Genomic DNA, 19,104 nt, shown 5'->3' with positions numbered 1-19,104 from the left:
CTCACCTTTCAAAATTGCCTTGTACCTAAATCAGAAAGCATTATTGTTGTTTTCATTCATTCAGAATTTTGTTGTTCTGTTGGTATTAGATTGTTAGATATCAAACTGAATACTGCAACCTTAGGTATCTTGCGCCTTTCTTATAGTCCTTGCTGTACTAACCAATCAGAATTCTGTAAAGTAAAAAAATTCTTGATAGCTAACATCCTCAGTCAGCCATTCAAACTACTTGTAACTATTCTTGGGGCTCTTATTATAATTGGGATAATGATAACTTTATGAAAATTTCAGATTCTTTGAAGTTCATATTTCAGCTCCTGGTATTTTTCTGTTTTCTCATGTTCTTTTGTTTACCAGTCTCAAATGAAATGGGCAATCCTGTTTGCTTATCTATTTGAAATTTCATATCCCATAGTACAGTTACATGGTCATTTTCAAAAGAATATTTTGTTTTATGGTCATAGCATTTTTTTTCATATGTTTTTACAGATTTGTCAATAGCAATCTTGTCTCTAGTTCTCATAGACACTCTGAGCAACCATTATTTTGATTTAGAAACTATATGCAGATAAATGTCTTTTCTCTTTTTTATATCAAAAACGGTATCAGCCAAGTCTTCCTCATGTATCTTGTTCTGATTGCACAGCTACAATCAAACCTTTCATCTCTTTCTTTAACATTCTCTTTTTTCTTTTTTGTCCAACCCATGTTAGCAAAGAAAACAGACATTAAGTGATAATGATATAACTTCTGACTTTGAAACACTTCAATACTTTGGAAGACATGGGATGAGGTGGTCTTCCTGGGTCTACCTCTTCCACAGGTTCCTTCTACAGTTAGTGGGTGGCACTTCTTCATACAGCTGTCTTCATTCATACGTAACACACGGCCATACCAGCACAATCACCTCTCTTGCACACCACATTTGATGCTTCTTATGCCCAACTTTTCTCTCAGGGCACTTACACTCTGTCGTGTATGCACACTGACATTACACACTCAGTGGATCATACTAGCTTCATTTCTTTCAAACTTATGCATGTCCTCAGCATTCATGGCCCATGTTTCACTGCTGTGTAGCATGACAGTTTTCACACATGCATCATTACAGTCTGCTTTTCACCCTGAGCGAGAGGCCCTTACTTACCAGCAGAGGTAGGAATTCCCTGAACTCATTACCCACCCTCACCTTACTGACAGTGTCCCTGTATAGAGCTTGTGCAGCCACTTGTCTATCCCCAGTTTGCACATTGACCAGCAGATAAGGGATCGAGGGGGCTCTGTCAATGGCTTTCTCCAAGTCAACAAAAGCCAAGTACAAAGTATCTTTGGCTAGGTATTTCTCCTGCAGTTGCCTCACCAGAAATATAACTTCATTGGTGCTTCTTCCTGGCACAAAACCGAACTGCATCTCATCTAGATTAACTCTCTCCCTAATTAGTTAGGCTATGACCCTCTCTGTAACTTTCATCACCTGATCCAATAATTTGATATCCCTGTAATTATTTCTATCTAAAGCATCACCTTTCCCCTTGTAGCAGTTGACTATGGTGCTGCTACATCAGTCATTAAGTATGACTCCTTCATCAACTACCTGATTTACGATGCTGGTGACAAGACCATAATCCACACCACCCAATATTTTAAGCATTGCCCTGTTATAATAAAGTGTATTTGACTCTCATTAGCAGATGTCAATGATTTGAATAATGAGATTATAATTATGTAAAAGCTATTCTTTCGATTGTTTAGATTGTTTCATTTCTTCTTCTTATGTGTACTATTGTGTGTTAAGGTTTTTGTGTTAAATATGTTGATATACTTCATGTAATTATTGTGTAAATCACTTGCTAAAGGTATGAAAATCATTTTTCTAGATGCCAAAACTAAAGCAATTATTTCGCCACATCCAAATCCAAGTCCTGCCAATGGTAATGATTTGATAAATTTTAAAAGTGGCATCCAGAATAATATGAATTCCATGCAAGGAAACAAAGGTATACGTTTGTTTTTTTTTAAATTTTGTTTATTTCCGTTAAGACTCACAATCTTTGTCAATCTCCCATGAAAACCATCCATTCTACTCATGGCTGAAACTGAATTTTATCTCTAGGTTAGAAGTTAATTTCAGACCAGAAAAATACTAATCTTTCATCAAGTCTAGTTTGCTCACATTCACTTGACCCTGAGCCTCTCCCAATCTTCCATGACATTACAGTTCCCCTTGGTTATATCCAGTGTCATCTATTACCTGATTGGCATGTCTTTGCAGAGTCATCAATGTAATAATAACCATTTCAAGGCATCCAAAGTAGTGTCATTCACCAGCTCTTTCTTACTTCTCCAGATTTAGTATATGCTCCTGTTTTTGTGAATTATCTGTCTATTCTATCTTGACACTAACCTAACTATCTCCCCCCATTGATAATTTTCTGAGGAAGAACATTAGTAGGTAAAATAGTACGTCTCTAAGTTTTAATTCATTCTCAATATTTACCATTTTTTGTCCTCTTTTAGGCCCAACTTCTGAAGATGAATACATCAGGTATTGTTGTCTTCAAGCGGATAATATGATGGATAATTGCCTGGCAGCTGAAGCTAAAGGAGACCTTCGTTGTGCCATTTGTGATTGTGATAAAGCTATTGGTAAGTTCACACGCATGCTCTGCTCTATAAACTTCATTTATTAGTTAGTAACCTAAAATCACCAGGCACAAAATGAAGAAAACCTTCATTCTAGAGAAAAGCAAATTTGTTAAAGGAGGTTTTGGTGTATTTATTATATTTTTATAAGGATAATTTGATGAATAGTTCGTTTTCAGCTAGTTGCATGGGTTTGTTTCTTAGGCCCAATCTTTTTAGATATCACTAGACTAACATCTTAGCTAGAAAGAGAAAGGTGATGCAACTGCTCATTGCTCTGAAGACTGAGATTAGTTCGAGTACCCTGCAACGCCTGCTAATGTTGTTGGGGTGAAAGTAAAGATAGAATGAATGAATTTGCTCTAAAGAGAACATGCCAAATTCAAGAATCTAGGAGAAAAGAAATGAGGGTGATATTTGACAGGGAAGGGGTGTAGTCAGTTGAATGAATCTTCATCATTGTCATCATCCATGTTCCATGCACGCAAGGGTTGGACATCATTGTCATCATCATTGTTTAACGTCTGCTTTCCATGCTGGCATGTGTTGGATGGTTTGACTGAGGGTTGGCAAGCCAGATGGCTGCACCAGGCTCCAATCTGATCTGGCAGAGTTTCTACAGGATGCTCTTCCTAATGCCAACCACTCTGAGAATGTAGTGGGTGCTTTTTATGTGTCACTGGCACGAGGGCCAATCAGGTGGTACTGGCTTTGACCACACTTGAATGGTGCTTTTTACACACCACCGGCATGGCAGCCAGTCAGGCTTTTTATGTGCCACCAGCACAGGACCAATCAGGTGGCACTGGCATCGACCACACTCGAATGGTGCTTTTTATGTGCCACTGGCATGAGTGCCAATCAGGTGACATTGTCATCAGCCATGACAATGATTTCACTTGACTTAACAGGTCTTCACAAGCGCGGTTTATTGCCCAATGATTGAGGAGTATTCTTAAATGGGCTGGTTATGCTGCACTGACCACGGTTATGGTCTCACTTGGCTTGCCAGGTCTTCTCAAGCACCGCATATCTCCAAAGGTCTCGGTCACTTGTCATCGCCTCCATGAGGCCCAACGCTCAAAGGTTGTGCTTCGTCACTTCATCCCAGGTTTTCCTTGGTCTACCTCTTCCACAGGTTCCTTCTGCTAGGGTGTGACACTTTTTCACACAGCTATCCTCATCCATGCGCAACATATGACCATACAGCACAGTCGTCTCTCTTGCACACTGACTCTGATGCTTCTTATGTCCAACTTTTCACTCAGGGTGCTTACACTCTTTCGTGTATGCACACTGACATTACACACCCAACAGAGCATACTAGCTTTATTCCTTGCAAGCTTATGCATGTCCTCAGCAGTCACAGCCCATGTTTCACTGCTATGTAGCATGGCTGTTTGTACACATGCATCATGCAGTCTGCCATTTACTCTGAGCGAGAGGCCCTTTGTCAGGAGCTCTCTGAACTTTGATCAGACTATTCTTATTCTAGCAGCTACACTCTCAGATCATCCACCCCAGCTACTGACTTGGTCACCTAGGTAACAGAATCTATCAACTACTTCTAGTTTTTTCCCCTAGCATGTGACAAGCTGTTTTCTACACATTTTCAGTGTTTATTGCCCCTGAGCATTTGCCACATACAAAAACTATCTTTCCAGTTAGCCTTCCTTTGATATTGATAACCTCTTATATGTCCATAGCTTACACTGGGTACATCATATGGAGTTTCTACCTCCGCCTTTTCTACAGATTGAGCAGGGCCATCTACCTGAAGGGATTTGTGATTTGTTTGCCTTCCTACTTTTTAAGACTTTGGTTTTTGCTAGATTGACTCTAAGGCCCTTCGATTCTAGACCTTGCTTCCACACTTGAAATGTCTCCTCTAGTTCTGATAATTCTGATAGTGACTATTAGAGTAGGAACCTCCAGTTGTCTTTCACATCATGTGATGCCATATCCTCCTCTATTTTGTCAAAAGTTTCGAGTAATACGTCTCTAAATTTCTGTCCATTAGCAAGACCCTTAAGCTTCCAGACCCTTCTTTTCCATGCTGATCATCTTCTGGGCATCCATTTAGCCCTGATCTTGAAGTTGCTAGCTACTAATCTATGTTGTAGGGTGCATTCTTCACCTGGGAAAGTTTTGGCATTTATAAGTAGCCATCTTTCCTGTTTCCTGGCAAGGATGTAGTCAATTTGACTACTGTGTCCAGTAGATCGGTAGGTGAATAGATGACTGGCAGGTTTCCTGAAGTTAGTATTACAAACCATAAGATCATTTACACCGTAGAACTCCAGCAGCCTGGTCCCCTCCTCAATGGGGGAATCAAAACCATAGCCTCCATGTATGCCATGAAAACCCTTTGCATGTTGTCCAACATGCCCACTGAAGTTGCAAGCCACAAAGAGAAGGTCCCTATCATTTGTCAACGAGGTAGTCTGCAAGAGGGTGTCATAAAATCGATCTTTCTGTTCATCAGGTAGCCCTGGCTGAGGGGCATAAGCCAAGATAATGGTTGCCAACCCATGTTGTAACACTAATCTAATCTTAAGTATTCTATCACAGACTCTGACTACCCCGATTACCTTATCAACCCATTTCTCTGCAAGAAATATACCCACACCCTCGACCCTGTCAGTGTTCCCTGCCCAGAAAATCTTATACCTATGTTCTTTGCCTGTGAGGAACCTAGCAGAACTTCTCCACCTTACTTCTTGGATGCAGCACGAATCTACATGTCTCCGTTCAAGCATAACAACAATCTCACCAGACCTACCTTTCAGTGTGCCACCTCTGAGGGTGTGGGAGGTGTGGGCCCTTGAGACCCTGGGATGGGGGACAGCAGCATCACATTTAGCAGAACTCATAAACTTACAATAGCCTTCAACCTGCAAACACTGCACCATCATTTTATGCGCTACATAATCACTACATTACATAGGAGATAAACCCCATCATAACTACTTGATGATAATTATAATTACACAAATGATATCTATGATTGCTGAATTGAATACTAACATTATTTAAATGATGATTATAGTTATTCAAATAATAATTAAATTACTTAAATGTTAACGATAATTACTTACCAATGACTTGAAGGGTCTTGTTTGTTGATAATGCTTCTGCCAGCTGTTTGGTTCCATGGTGGGTGACCTGGTTATTTCTGATATCAAGTTGCTTGAGGTTGCAGTTAGCTTGAAGACCATCACAAAATACGATGAATGGTGTTTCCAGTATGCCAGAGTCATTCCATTCAAGACAGACTAGTCAAACAGTTGTTTGATAAATAGTCTGGGACTGCATTGTGCTTCAGTGTCTGTTTCATCATGGTTTCTTTGCTTTGATGTCAGTCCTAATGCCAATCACTTTACAGTGTGTCCTGGGCGCTTTTTTCATGGCCCGAGCGCTAGTGAGGTCACCATGCAATTTGTAAGACTAAAACTCCCTTTGGCTGAGTGGGCCGATAGTAGAGAGAGGTATATGGTAGGAGATGAGAGAAGAGGCTGTAGAGAAGCTACATGGCTACTCACGTTATAGAAGAAAGGGTGGGAGTATCCAGGATGGAACTGGAAAGAGAGAGAAACATAGTCATGATGAAGTATCAGAGTGATCTCCCAAAGTGCAAAGTGAGTGGAAACGAGTTATATTCATTGATTTGCAAGAAGATGAAAGGCATATTAGTGATGAAACAACTGGAAAATAAATATGAAATATACAGTATTGTCAGATAATACCAATGAATTTTAAAATGTAGTACAGGAGGTTTGTGTCAAAGACTGAAGTATTTACAAAATGTATTAGTAAATGAATTTTGTTTTACTAATGAAATAGATAGCTTTCTTTATAAAATGCAGATGGTAACTCATCACACCATTAATGTTGGCAGTCAGTCTAACAAAAGAAAATTATCAATAATCATTAACACCAAACTTAATGTTTCATTTTTATTGATATTCTACCATTTGATCAGCTCTGTAACTCGAATAGAAATAGAACTGATATCAGATGGCATCAGTACAGGCATGTTTTTATGGTTAAGAAGTTCATTTTGCAACCAATTGGATTCAAGTTTGATCCCTCTGAGCAGCACCTTGGGCAAGTGTACCTGCTACTACAGAGTAGGGTTGACAGATATCTTGTCAGTGGAATTTGGTAAAAGGAAATTGTGCCTGTCTCATTCTTTTAGCCTTTAACTGGTATAGTCATTGGACTGTGGCCATGTTGGTGTAGTCTTGAAGTGTTTAGTTAACCAGATCAAACCCACTACTTTAAGTCTGGTACTTATTCTTTGTCTATTTTTATTAAACTGCTAAGGATATACACCAAGGGACACAAGTTGTCAAACAGTAAGAGATAACCTTTGGCACAATTTTAATCTTCCATATTTACTCAGAAGGCATTGGTCAGTCCAGCGCTATAGTAAAAGATATTTGCTAAACATGGAGCACTGAGACTGAACCCAAAACCAAGATTTCAAAGTGATTTTCATTACATATATATTTCAACATTATATATCAGTAAGAGATGTAGACATTGTAGACATTAGCAAGACAACTAAAAGCTCAGTGTTCTTCTTCAAAAGAGGTCTTATGTGATATTGACAGTTAGAAATGCTCTCTTGTCCATCTCAACAGCTGAATATAAAATAGAAATAATTATATCTGTAAGTCTTGTATGTTACATATTTTGTTTACAGTTCCTCATTTCTTAAAACATAAGATTACTCATTAGAAAGCAACATTTTTAAATGTATTTTAGTTTCACCAAAATATTCTGAGATTATCAAAGGTAGAAGATGAAAACAATAATTTTTATGTTCTTTTTGTCACAGGTTATTGCAAGCAGATTTTGGAGTTGGTAAATATTCCTCATCAATCAGTGGTATTTATGCAAAACAAACTGCACTGTTGTGTGTTGAAGAGGCGATCTCTATACAACAAGTATAGCACCAAGCAGCAACAGGCAGCTGCTCATTGTTCTGTAGGGCCATCACTTGATGAAAGCATGCAAGCGGAGAAAATTAGGCAAGAATTTACAATGTTCTTTTCTTTCCCATCTTAAGTTTCCAAAATTTTGACTAAAATTTTCTATCTTTGATTAAAGTCAACAGCAATTAGAACATCTAGGAAATAGTTTTTATTAACAAGTAGTTAGAAAATTTGATCATTTAAAATTCATTAATCAATGATTTGTCATCAAAATTCAAAGCTAAAACTTCTTAGGAAATATTGATTTGCTTTGTATGAACTATTGATTAATTATTATTGTGAGCTAATTAAATAGATACATGTCAGGACTTGAATGAAATTTGATATTCCTGTGCTTGCATTGTATAATGAAAAAATTGTGTAATATATATCTGATGAATGTTATTCTGAGGCATTATATAAATTTAAATATAATTTGTTCTGTATGAGCTAAATGCATGCAAAATTTTTGAAAAGCATGTAATCTTGATTTCTTGATGAAATATTCTTTTCATGTTCTAAATTTTCCCTCCCATTTTTTTACTTCTTATCTGCCTTTGTCTTGCCTATTTGATTTATTAATTTCTCCTTTTTTATTGTACCAGGAATAGCATGGCTGGTCATTTGCCATCAAATGGAAGCTCTTCTTCCTCCTCTTGTAGTAATAAGAAAGATAACTTGAACACATCAATTAGTTCAATTTCATGTCCTAACTATCAACAACAAAAGCATGTTGCATCAGTTAACAATGACAAGTGTTTAGAGAAACATTTTTCTGATTCTAACCAAAACAGTTCTAAGCTACAATATAAAATGTCTTCAGTAGCTAGCAGAGAAGTTGGAAAAGAACTACCTGAAACTGTAGATAGCTGGAGTAATGCAAATGTATATGGTACATTACCAAAGAACAAACCAAGACAAATTGTGTCTAAAGTGTTAAACCAGGAAGCTGAAGTCTACCAAATGTTCTTAAATCGACAGAAACAACTGAACAAAGAAAATAATTCTATGTCTTCTTACATGAGCACTGGCTGCAAGGCCTTTTCTCCAAATTCTCAAATAAACAGTAACATGAGTAATTCTTGCAGTAACTTAAACAAAACACGACCTTCAAGTACAATTTCACAACCTCACAGTCGATCAGATTCCGTTGATTCTTCAGCTAACAGCCTTATATCATGTGATTCAGCAGTAACTACTATTTCTACACTCCACTCTAGAAGACAAAATAATTCTCCTGCTATGAACAGACCTTACAGACAAGATACTCCAACTATTACTCAGTGTGAGACAAGAACATACCAACATGGTTCAGGGACCATGTACAGAAATACTGATGAAAGCCATGTCAAACCTGAGCAATCAACAACACCACAGTCTTCACATTTTAACCATTCTGTGGAATCTTTTAAATCAGTGATGGGTCAAGAAAGTAGTGAAACTAATGTTGGAACAAGGACAAATGTGGTATCAAATACAAGTGGGTTTTCTTCTTGTTTAACAGTTTCTCATTTTGTAAAAAGTAGCTTAGCAACAGCTCAGACCACACCCAGTGTGGTACCATCTACGTGCCAGCCTCCTAGTGCTATCGCTGTTTTCAAAACTAATACTGCACAAACAAAACCAAACTATAGTGAAAATAGCTTTGTACTTCCTTTCCAAAGTAGAACAATAGAAGGTAAAAAGAATGAGAGAATCCAAATCTTCTCAACTGTGAGACATAACAGACCTCTGGCAGATGCTTGCTTCCAAACTGCATGCTTTCATAAGTCAGGTATATAATGCTTGTTACTAACTATAATCCTCTGCTTCTTAACCTTTCATTTTCTGGGGGTTTTTTTCTTCATCTGTGCTAAAACAGCAAAATAAATAGAAAATAATAATCTCAGACACATGACCTGTACATTCACATGTATATACCATACATATATAGATTTTTTTTTTTACAAAGATGCCTGAGATAATATAGTTTTAGATGCACTGTATTTGAACCAAAGATTGGGATTCCTTGACTGGAATTGGAATGCCTTTTGATCAGTAGATCTGCTGGATTGTAGCTGACCCAAAGACAGAGTGAACAGTACAAATATAAATTACAATCTATGACTAGTGCATTTGGTTTTTTTTTTTTCTTACTTAGTATATTATTTATTTATCTTCATCACCACTGACATCATTGTAGCTATCTCCTGCAGCAGCAGCAGCACCACCACCACCACAGTGGTCATCATCACTACTATTACCATCAATTACCATCTTTCATATAGAAATTCATCAGTTTTTGTTACTGCATGGAAATTTTTACTTCTTTCATTTGTCTCAATATGAATTAAGTCTCCTAGGGATTCTTAAATATTTCTCATCATGCACCTTTCATAATTTTCTATTCTGACTAAATTTCTCTTCATATTTTATTGCTAGTTGTAATTTATTTAATATCTGTTATTATTTTTATATTATACTAATTCTTATACTAATTCATTGAAACTAATAAACAATTTATGCTAATACATAGTTATTCATTAACAAAACCACTAAATTTGCTTTTGCACTTTTTTATTTATTGGAATTTTAAAAAATATTTCATTAAAACTATATTTTGTATTGGTTAAACACACTATTACAGTTCATTTGTAAAATAAATTGTTGTGCATATCTATAACAATTAGAAAAAGATGGCTAGTGTAATAGCGAAAGGAATAAGCACTGTTACTAGAAGACAGAGGAGGGATCAAGTTGTGTGTCAGGTTGTGATACAATTTTTATTTCTAGAGAAGAAAATGTTGACAGCTTTTTTGAAAATATGGTAAACATTATAAAGTTTGTAGAGTAAGTTCCTATTCTCAGCAAATTGAGTGTGCAGTACAAATTTGACTTCTAGTTAAATTATTTCACTTCTCATATTTACAATTTCTACCTTTAGTCAGTAACCTAAAGAAAGGACACACTTCAGACAATTTACTTTCTCTGTACTTAAGGAATACAGCCTATTCATTTTTATATGTATGCTCTGGATAATTGATAAATATATTGAATTATTAATTAAAAGCAGCTCTAGTAATGTAAAGATTATCGATCACATATACATAGCATATGTACATTTTGTTTATATGCATTTATGCAGGATAGCATCTAGGATAGCTTCCTACACAATACTGAGTGTTAAAAGAACACCCGAATGTCATAGACCAGATGAGACAACTTGCCACGTGGTATTGGTAAGCTATAATAAAGATGACATATTGGTATCTACCACTCTCAGATTCAATCTGAAGTGGGTTGTCTTGCTTGGTCTATGACGTTCTTTAACACTCATCATTGTGTAGCAAGCTATCCCAGCTAATAACCTGCAGCAAATTTGGTGTATAAATAAAAGCACACACACACTGTTTATGTGTGATTGATATTGTACATTAAAGACATCTTGGGCAATATCTTCTACTGTATATAGCCTTGTGAATGAAATTGGTAGATAACTGTTTGGCTACCAGTCATGTCTATGTGTTTGTATCCACATCTCTTGACACTACTTCAATGGAAGACACATCTCCCATCTATAAAATACCCTGCTGCAATTCATTATGAACTGATGTTGATTAAAGTGCCTTGTGTGAAAAACAAGGGTTGTCCTGCTATAGAATACTGCCTCAAAAAGTATCATACAGCCCTTGCCAACTTGGAAAAAGTAGATGTAAGTACAATGATGATTGTAATTAGTATGCAGTTTCGGTATTGCTAGTCCATAACCAAACTTTTCAAAACTGTTAAACTACCATAACAGTAGTTACTGCACCACTGCAACAATCATTGTTTTACAGGTGTAAAACTACCTGTACTCTTCAAGATTTACAAATAATATCAACTAAAATCATAATGTTCAGTAGGAATAGAGATGATTCTGTACTTTTTTGATTGGTTTGTATATGAAAATCTTATAAATAACCAAATGTTTTGTTTTTGTTTTGTTGTAATCAAATGTGTCAAAGTGATATTAGAATTGTTAAAGTGCATGAAGGAAGTGTTTATGATGTTTGTAACTTCCCAAGAACATGAGCTTTCTAAGTAAAGTGAACAAGTCATAACAGGGTATCAAAGACAGTCTTTCGGCTTGGTTTGCTGAAAGATTATCCTTTTGAATATGGTATTTGTTAATCTATTGATTTGCATAATGTTATTTCTATTAGGTATAATACTATTACTGGTAGTTGTTGTTGAGGTAACTCTTCTCAACTCTGATAATGTAAATATATGAAGAGGAAAATGTACAGAAAATAAACTCTATCATCTGCCAGTGGGGTAAGCTAGAGGAAGTAGATAGGTTCTGTTACCTAGTTGATCAAGTTAGTAGTGGAGGTGGATGCTCAGAGAGCGTAGCTGTGAGAAGAATAGGCTGGGCAAAGTTCAAAGAGCTCCTACCTTTGCTGGCAACAAAGGGCCTCTCCCTCAGAGTGAAAGGCAGATTGTATGTTGCTTGTGTGCAAACAACTATGCTACACGGCTTGAAACATGGGCTGTGACAGCTGAGGACATGCGTAGGCTTGAAAGAAATGAAGCCAGTATGTTTCACTGGATGTGCATGTTCGGCAGAGTGTAAGAATCTTGAGAGAAAAGTTAGGCATCAGATGTGGTGTGCAAGAGAGATGACTGCACTGGTATGGTCATGTGATGCATATGGACGAGGACAGCTGCGTAAAGAAGTGCCGATCTCTAACTGTGGAGGAACCTGTGGTAGAGATAGACCCTGGAATACACGGGATGAGGTGGTGAAGTATGATCTTTGAACTTTAGGCCTCACAGAGGCAATGAAGAGGGACTGAGACCTTTGGCAATATGCTGTGCTTGAGAAGACCCGTCAAGCTGGTAGCACATAAAAAGCACCTATCAAGTGTTGGGTCTCATGGAAACAAAGTGACCGATGCCAGTGGCATGTGAAAAGCTCCTTTTAAGTGTTGGGCTTCACGGAAGTAATGGTGAGTGACCGAAACCTTTGGCATTATATCATGCTTGAGAAGACCCATCAAGCCAAGTAAAATTGCAGCTGTGGGAGATACTGGTGTGATGCAAATGGCACCCATGCTGGTGGCATGTAAAAGCACCCATTACACCCTAGGAGTGGTTGGCATGAGGAAGGGCATCTAACTGTAGAAACCATGCCAAATCAGACTGGAATCTGGTGCAACCTTCCAGATTGCTAGCCCTGATCAGACCATCCAACCCATACCAGCATGGACAACGGACGTTAAATGATGATGTGAACTGTTATAGGTGTATTTTGTTTCTATTTTAGTCCCATTGTTTACAAGTGGAACCCTTAGGTAGCAATCACTGGGGAGTTACAGAGATTTGCAATTGAAAAACATTGAATTTTCTTTAAAATGTAGATATCATTAGTCTTTTTTTATGTTGGCAAAAATGCATTTTTGTTAGTGGTTTGGGATTTTTGATTGAAAAGTAGTTAGTTCAGATGGTGGTGTTTGAACTCAGAACATTTAGAGATGATACTAAAGACATTAAATTACTTAGACTACACTCTCTATTTTTACCAATTTGCTATTAAAGAAATTAAGATTTTTGCTTTTAGTAAAAAAAAAGTGTTGATTTATAGTTACAGTGATAATGGTTTTACTAAAATACAGTGAAAATTAATATTTTAAAACTAATTTTTCACACTTAGAATTTTATACAAATATTATTGGGTACCTAAATGTACCAGATCTTGCAGATAAAATGCATCTTTATTTCTTTTACTTTAAATTATTTTTAGAGATAAAAACTTGGTTGATGTTTAGCTAATGTGTTGCCCCTTTAAAAGCTGTCCAAAGATTTGAATTAAGTGTATTCTTAAATACTGCTTAATATATGTTAGAGCATTATTCTTGTATTCTATGTATATTTGGTCATATTGATCATTTATATCATCATAGCAACTTTAACCAAATCTTGAGTTGGTGTTGACTACACTGTATAAGTAATAATGTCCATACATACTGAACTTCTACTAATTGTGTGGTAAGGGAGGATTTAGCTGCCATTCAAATCCAGTTCTCTGCTTAATCTAGCATATTAAACATAAACAAACACCCCCTCCCTCCCCTCCTACTTGCATTCAACAAGCAAAATGAAACAATTTCAAATATTCAAAGAAATTGCACTGAGGACTCAGTTTCAATATCATAGCTTATATACTGGATTTTATTAGAGATACCCTTAAGTCTCCAAGCACTGGGTAAGTTGTTTCTGTCATCAGAAATACACCAAAAAACTTTTTAACTTTTAATGTAATAAAAGAAATTAATACAATATTTTTCTCCCTCCTTTTCAGATGGCTCTTCAATTACAAATGGCACTGCTGATACAGCTACTAAAAATACTGCATTAAAGGTTAGTTCATAGCAATTTAGATATTGTTGTTTGGATTTCTTGTAATGTTTTTTAATTCTCCATAGGTGAGATGGAAGCAGTGATTTAGGTATTTTTATGGCTAGATATCCAAACAAAGTATAAAAGCTGCCAATTGAGGTTTTATATTGTTGGCTTACTGGTCACCACATACAGCTTTACAGTTTTGGGCTCATCTTCCTTTTAATACTACTTAGAGGAATCTGATAGTCTGAAAATACAGTATATGAATGCAGTTTTCAGAAGTCCCAATAATATATTAATTCAAGCTGAAATAGCTACATAAATACATAATTTAGTAGATCACATTGAAGTTTTTTGGGGTTTTTTTTCAAATCTTGTCTGGGTCAGCTTGTTGTTTGATAAAGATGGAACATTACAACATATCTTGCCATAGTATTCTGTATTGACAAAAACACTTCATAATTTTTCACTGTAATGTTATTAAATAGTATATTGAGATTTCTATTTACAGAGCATATCAAAGGAAGCTTAATATGTCAGTCTTCTTTCATTGTTGTGAATTTGTAAAATACTTTTTATAGTCTTCAAACTTTTAAGTTTTGCTGAGTTGTATACTTGTAAATTATTTACTTTACATTAATTTTAAAGAAAGCTTTTATTTCCTCTATTTTTCTAGGTTTCTGAAAGTAATAGTGAAACTTTCGTTCATTTGGCTAATTCTCAGAATTTGATCTCAGAGAGGTTATGTGCCAGTGATGATGAAGATTTTGTCAGACCTAGTGTCAAGGATTTGGCTTCAAAGTTTGAATATGATGTCACTAACAAAATTTCAGATTCTGTAGATGGCAATGGTAACCTTACTCAGCGAAGGTCTTTTAGGGTTAGAAGCAAGTCAGAATCAAGTACAATGAAACCAAAACCAGCACTCAGCAAGCACCAGTTTCAACAAGGCTCTAGACCACGTAAATCTGTGACATTTGCTGATAATATTGCAATGATTGCTCCAAACAATAAGATGTACACAAGCCATGATGCAAACATAAATCAGAAGGAAAAGAGCACCAATGAAAAATATGATTGGGATGATGACAGCAGTTCTAGTAGTGAAGACCCCACTGAACTAACTAATGGTCCTTTTTGCAATTTGTGTCAAAAGAAAGGAGTTCAACAAGGACAAGTTTACTGTCAAGACTGTGACTTTTATATGAGTCGGTTTAAACCTTGCACTTGATCTTTAGAGAAAACATTTTCAATCCAGACTTCTTCTGTTATGTGATAGACACTGCCACATGAATGAATTTTCTTCTCTACTGGTAGAGATAGCTTAGTGTACTAATCCTATCTTTCACATTTATTGGACTTCATTTCATTTTCTGCAATTTAAAGCCAACTTTCATTTACATTTTACACAAACAACATACATATATGGAAGAAGTTTGGCAGTAACCACAGAGAAACATATGACTATGTAAAATCTACTACATCGAATCTCAGCAAACTGTTTTAAAAATTTTTCTCCCCCCCTTAGTTCTGAACTAATAACTGGAAAATTTATACTTTTGTCAAAAAAATTAATTACTAGAACATAATTCTATTTTCTAATGAAAATATATTTATTTTTCTATTTTCATCAAATACTTTCCCTTTTGCTATTTTATTTCTTAAAAACCTTCTCATAAGTTTACCCACCTTAAGACTTTTATTGGTATAAGATTTCACTAATTCTTTCTAAAAGCTTTCTAAATTATTTTCTCCAGAAACTTAACATTCTTCTTTTTAAAGAAGTAATTTCTTTCTACTTTGAAATACTTTTTGGTCTAGAGTTATCTCATGGATAACTGAATATATAATTATTTAGATAATGAATAATATTTTGAGAGGAAATTGAATGTGAAGTTATCAACGACTGGATAATTAACATTCTGTGTGTAATAAAACTGAGAGCTATTTGCAAACACATTTGTTAATGAAAAAGAAGCCATCTCTAATATTATCCAAAATATAAGCATAGTTTTAATTTTTGTTTAAGTGCTATGTTAGTTGAGAGATTCTCTATCTTCCTTTTCAGAAGTATCAATCAGTATAAATATGGTAACCCATGTATCTTTGTATAAATGCCAAGAAAATTTATTACTGCCTCTTACATTATTTTTAGGGGTATGTTGGGAGTGAAATTGTTAAATTCTGTAGATGAAATTTTTTGAGGTATATTTTACTTGAAAATATCATCTCAGTGGATTATCTAGAAGAAATTTTTTTTTTTTTTTTTTTTGTATTCACATAAGAGTACTTTAGTGAAGAAAATTGATATAAGTTTCAGAATATATAACTAAATTGTTTTTTTTGTGAAACTGGCTGAATGGCCAAAAGTATGTTTGGTTCATACCAGTTATGTCATGAATTTAGGGCAAAGGCATATTACACAGCTTATCCTATTCCACCTGTTGAAAATTGCAAAACCTGTTCAGCCATAAAAATATCTATGCTAGTAATTTTTTTCACTCTTATCCAAATTTCAAAAACAACTGTAATAATATGGATATGGATATTTCATAAAGCATTGAATTGTTGGACAACACTGAATGATTTGTCTTCAGGTGGTGTATATAGTGTCTGCCTGCTAAAAAACTAATGTAAATCAACCATATAAAGACCATCCTGGTCCAAGTTGAAAGCCAGGAGAGGATATGAATTCAACTCTACAAGCTAACAAACTATGGCCAGTCCTAATTGATGATTAATGATCTAGTTTTGATTATTTATCTATGAATTTTGTTATCCAATATATCCTTTATATAAAATGGTAGGGCATGATTTGAAGAAGATTTGGCTGTTTTCAGTGTGTTGAGCAACCATGTAGAAGTTCTCATTGAATATTGAGACCAGCCATACAATATTGTTGGAAAACGGGACATCAGCCAGAAAGTATCTCTGTTTATTTCTCTTTGTATCTCATTCCTTTAATGAGATGGTTGGTGTGAGAATGAGGTGCTTCTATTTCATTATTTTGGAGAGGCAATTAGTATATGGGGTAGTGTTAGATATGAGTTTCTTAGGGTGTAAATGGGGCTAGCAATTCTTCAGTTACATGTATAGATATACTTAACATAAGTTCTATTATAGAAATTTGTGGTAATTACAGAGCTGGAGAATTCTGTTTTTACAGTGTTTATAAATTTCTCACTTTTTCTACTTTAAGGGAGCAAATTTTGCTGTTTGTAACAAAATGTTGGTTGCATCAGTTTTTTCTATTTTTCGAACTAACATCTATAATTTCTAAAAAGATTCAGTTTTAAAAAAATTGAAGGAAAATATTTAACCCAGCTAATAAGTATAAAGAATAAGTTTGTTTTAAGTTCCTTTTTTAAAATTTCTGATATATAGTTATTATATTAAGTCTGTTTTTACAGTGTTTATAAATTTCTCACTTTTTCTACTTTTTTGGAGCAAATTTCTCCTGAATATTTATAGTTAATGCTGCTCCAATGTATTTTATTTAGTCAACTGGAAGAAAAGAGTGATATATATTTGAATTTCCTTCAGTTAAATTATAGATGATGTAACCTGAAAAAATTGGTTCTAATAACCAACATTTGATTGGATGTTTTTAAATGAATCAGATGGCATATTTCTTTTATGACAGAATGTATTTCAAATATCTAATATATTAAAATAAATATATAAAATCTTTGGGTGTAGTGAAATCTGCTTCAAAAAATTACCCTATCTTTAATTCTATACATTTGCAGTGGGGGGCGGGTCCCTCCTATGATATAAATGAATAATATACTTTTGTCCAGTTGATAAGTGTACATTGAATACAAAAAAAAAAGACCCCACACCCACTGGGAATCTGAGAAAACCACTAATTAGGGCAAACCTTGGTTGATCATTTCAAGGGGTTTATCCACTTGATTGTAATGATTTAAGTAGTGTGTGAAAGTAGTTGTAAATAAGATGTACCAATATTCATTTACAAACTCATTTCATTTGAATATTCACTTGTAATATTTTCCATGTATTTTCTCTGTAAAATGAAAAAAATTTTTTTAAGAATTTATGGACTTAGAACACTAATTTTTGTTCAAATTTCTCAAATTCTTACATTACTAATTATTTGTTTCTGCTTAAGATTTTAATCAAGAAATCTGTTCTTATCAACTAGAATATTTTCATTAACTGATACTCCAAAAATTTTCTTCATACTTTCAAGACACATAATAAATAAGTATAGTATGAAAAATTCATCCTTTTTGTTTTTCTTTCTATTGTCTTCATTTCTTTTATAGCTTGTGAGACTCCAAGTTCTTTTTAGAATGAATAACTAGAAGAATATATTATTAGACAGAAGCAATTATACTAAAAAAATGGATTTCTTACTTTTTAATGTGTGTTGGAAGAAAGAATGTGTGTATGTATGTATATATATCTATACTATATATAAAACAGAGATGTGTGTGTAATCACTTTTCACGTGAAATCGACTTCACCAAATGCTTCCATACTTGTGATGCATGAATAATTTGACCTCGGATAAATGTTAGGCTCTTCATTTGATTTTTTTAATTAAAAATAAATAATATTGCTTTATATTTAAGATTCACTTCTTTAAAAAAGTTCCTCAATGTCAACTTCCGGTATTGACGTAACAACGGCAACAAGCTTCACTCTCTATTTTGTGTGTGAGTGTGTATGAGAGAGAGAGAGAGAGAGAGTAAATACTACATACACACCGCTCTCTCACTCTGTCTCACACGCACACACACACCCCTTGACTCACTCACACTCTGTCTCTTACAAACACACACATACATAAATGTATACAAACATATTTACAAAGACATGTGTGTATGCGCGTGCGTGTTTGTAAGAGACAGTGTGAGTGAGTCAATGGCTGTGTTGTCATATGCATACATCCAAAGATGTATGTATATTTATGCATGTACGTATACATAACAAACCTCTCTCTCTCACTCACACTCTGTCTCTTACAAACACACACATACATAAATGTATACAAACATATTTACAAAGACATGTGTGTATGCGCGTGCGTGTTTGTAAGAGACAGTGTGAGTGAGTCAATGGCTGTGTTGTCATATGCATACATCCAAAGATG

General features: G+C 35.0%; 1 protein-coding gene across 2 annotated transcripts in view; it reads left to right on the top strand.

Annotated features, from left to right (window-relative positions):
* Positions 1 to 18,228, top strand: part of LOC106868481 (uncharacterized) — a 71,490-nt gene extending 53,262 nt beyond the window's left edge. Inside the window, exons 13-18 of one of the 2 annotated variants that reach the window (XM_014913767.2) lie at positions 1,878 to 1,997; positions 2,518 to 2,646; positions 7,487 to 7,679; positions 8,228 to 9,396; positions 13,945 to 14,003; positions 14,662 to 18,228. In XM_014913767.2, coding sequence (XP_014769253.1) covers positions 1,878 to 1,997; positions 2,518 to 2,646; positions 7,487 to 7,679; positions 8,228 to 9,396; positions 13,945 to 14,003; positions 14,662 to 15,216 — 2,225 coding nt within the window. In that variant the 3' untranslated portion in view covers positions 15,217 to 18,228. The remainder of the gene's footprint in view (positions 1 to 1,877; positions 1,998 to 2,517; positions 2,647 to 7,486; positions 7,680 to 8,227; positions 9,397 to 13,944; positions 14,004 to 14,661) is intronic. The other variant, XM_014913768.2, reaches the window with a different exon arrangement.
* The last annotated feature ends 876 nt before the right edge of the window (positions 18,229 to 19,104 follow it).

The sequence above is a fragment of the Octopus bimaculoides genome, chromosome 1, assembly GCF_001194135.2.
Source record: "Octopus bimaculoides isolate UCB-OBI-ISO-001 chromosome 1, ASM119413v2, whole genome shotgun sequence".
NCBI lineage: Eukaryota > Metazoa > Mollusca > Cephalopoda > Octopoda > Octopodidae > Octopus > Octopus bimaculoides.
This window is presented reverse-complemented; position numbering and strand designations above follow the sequence as displayed.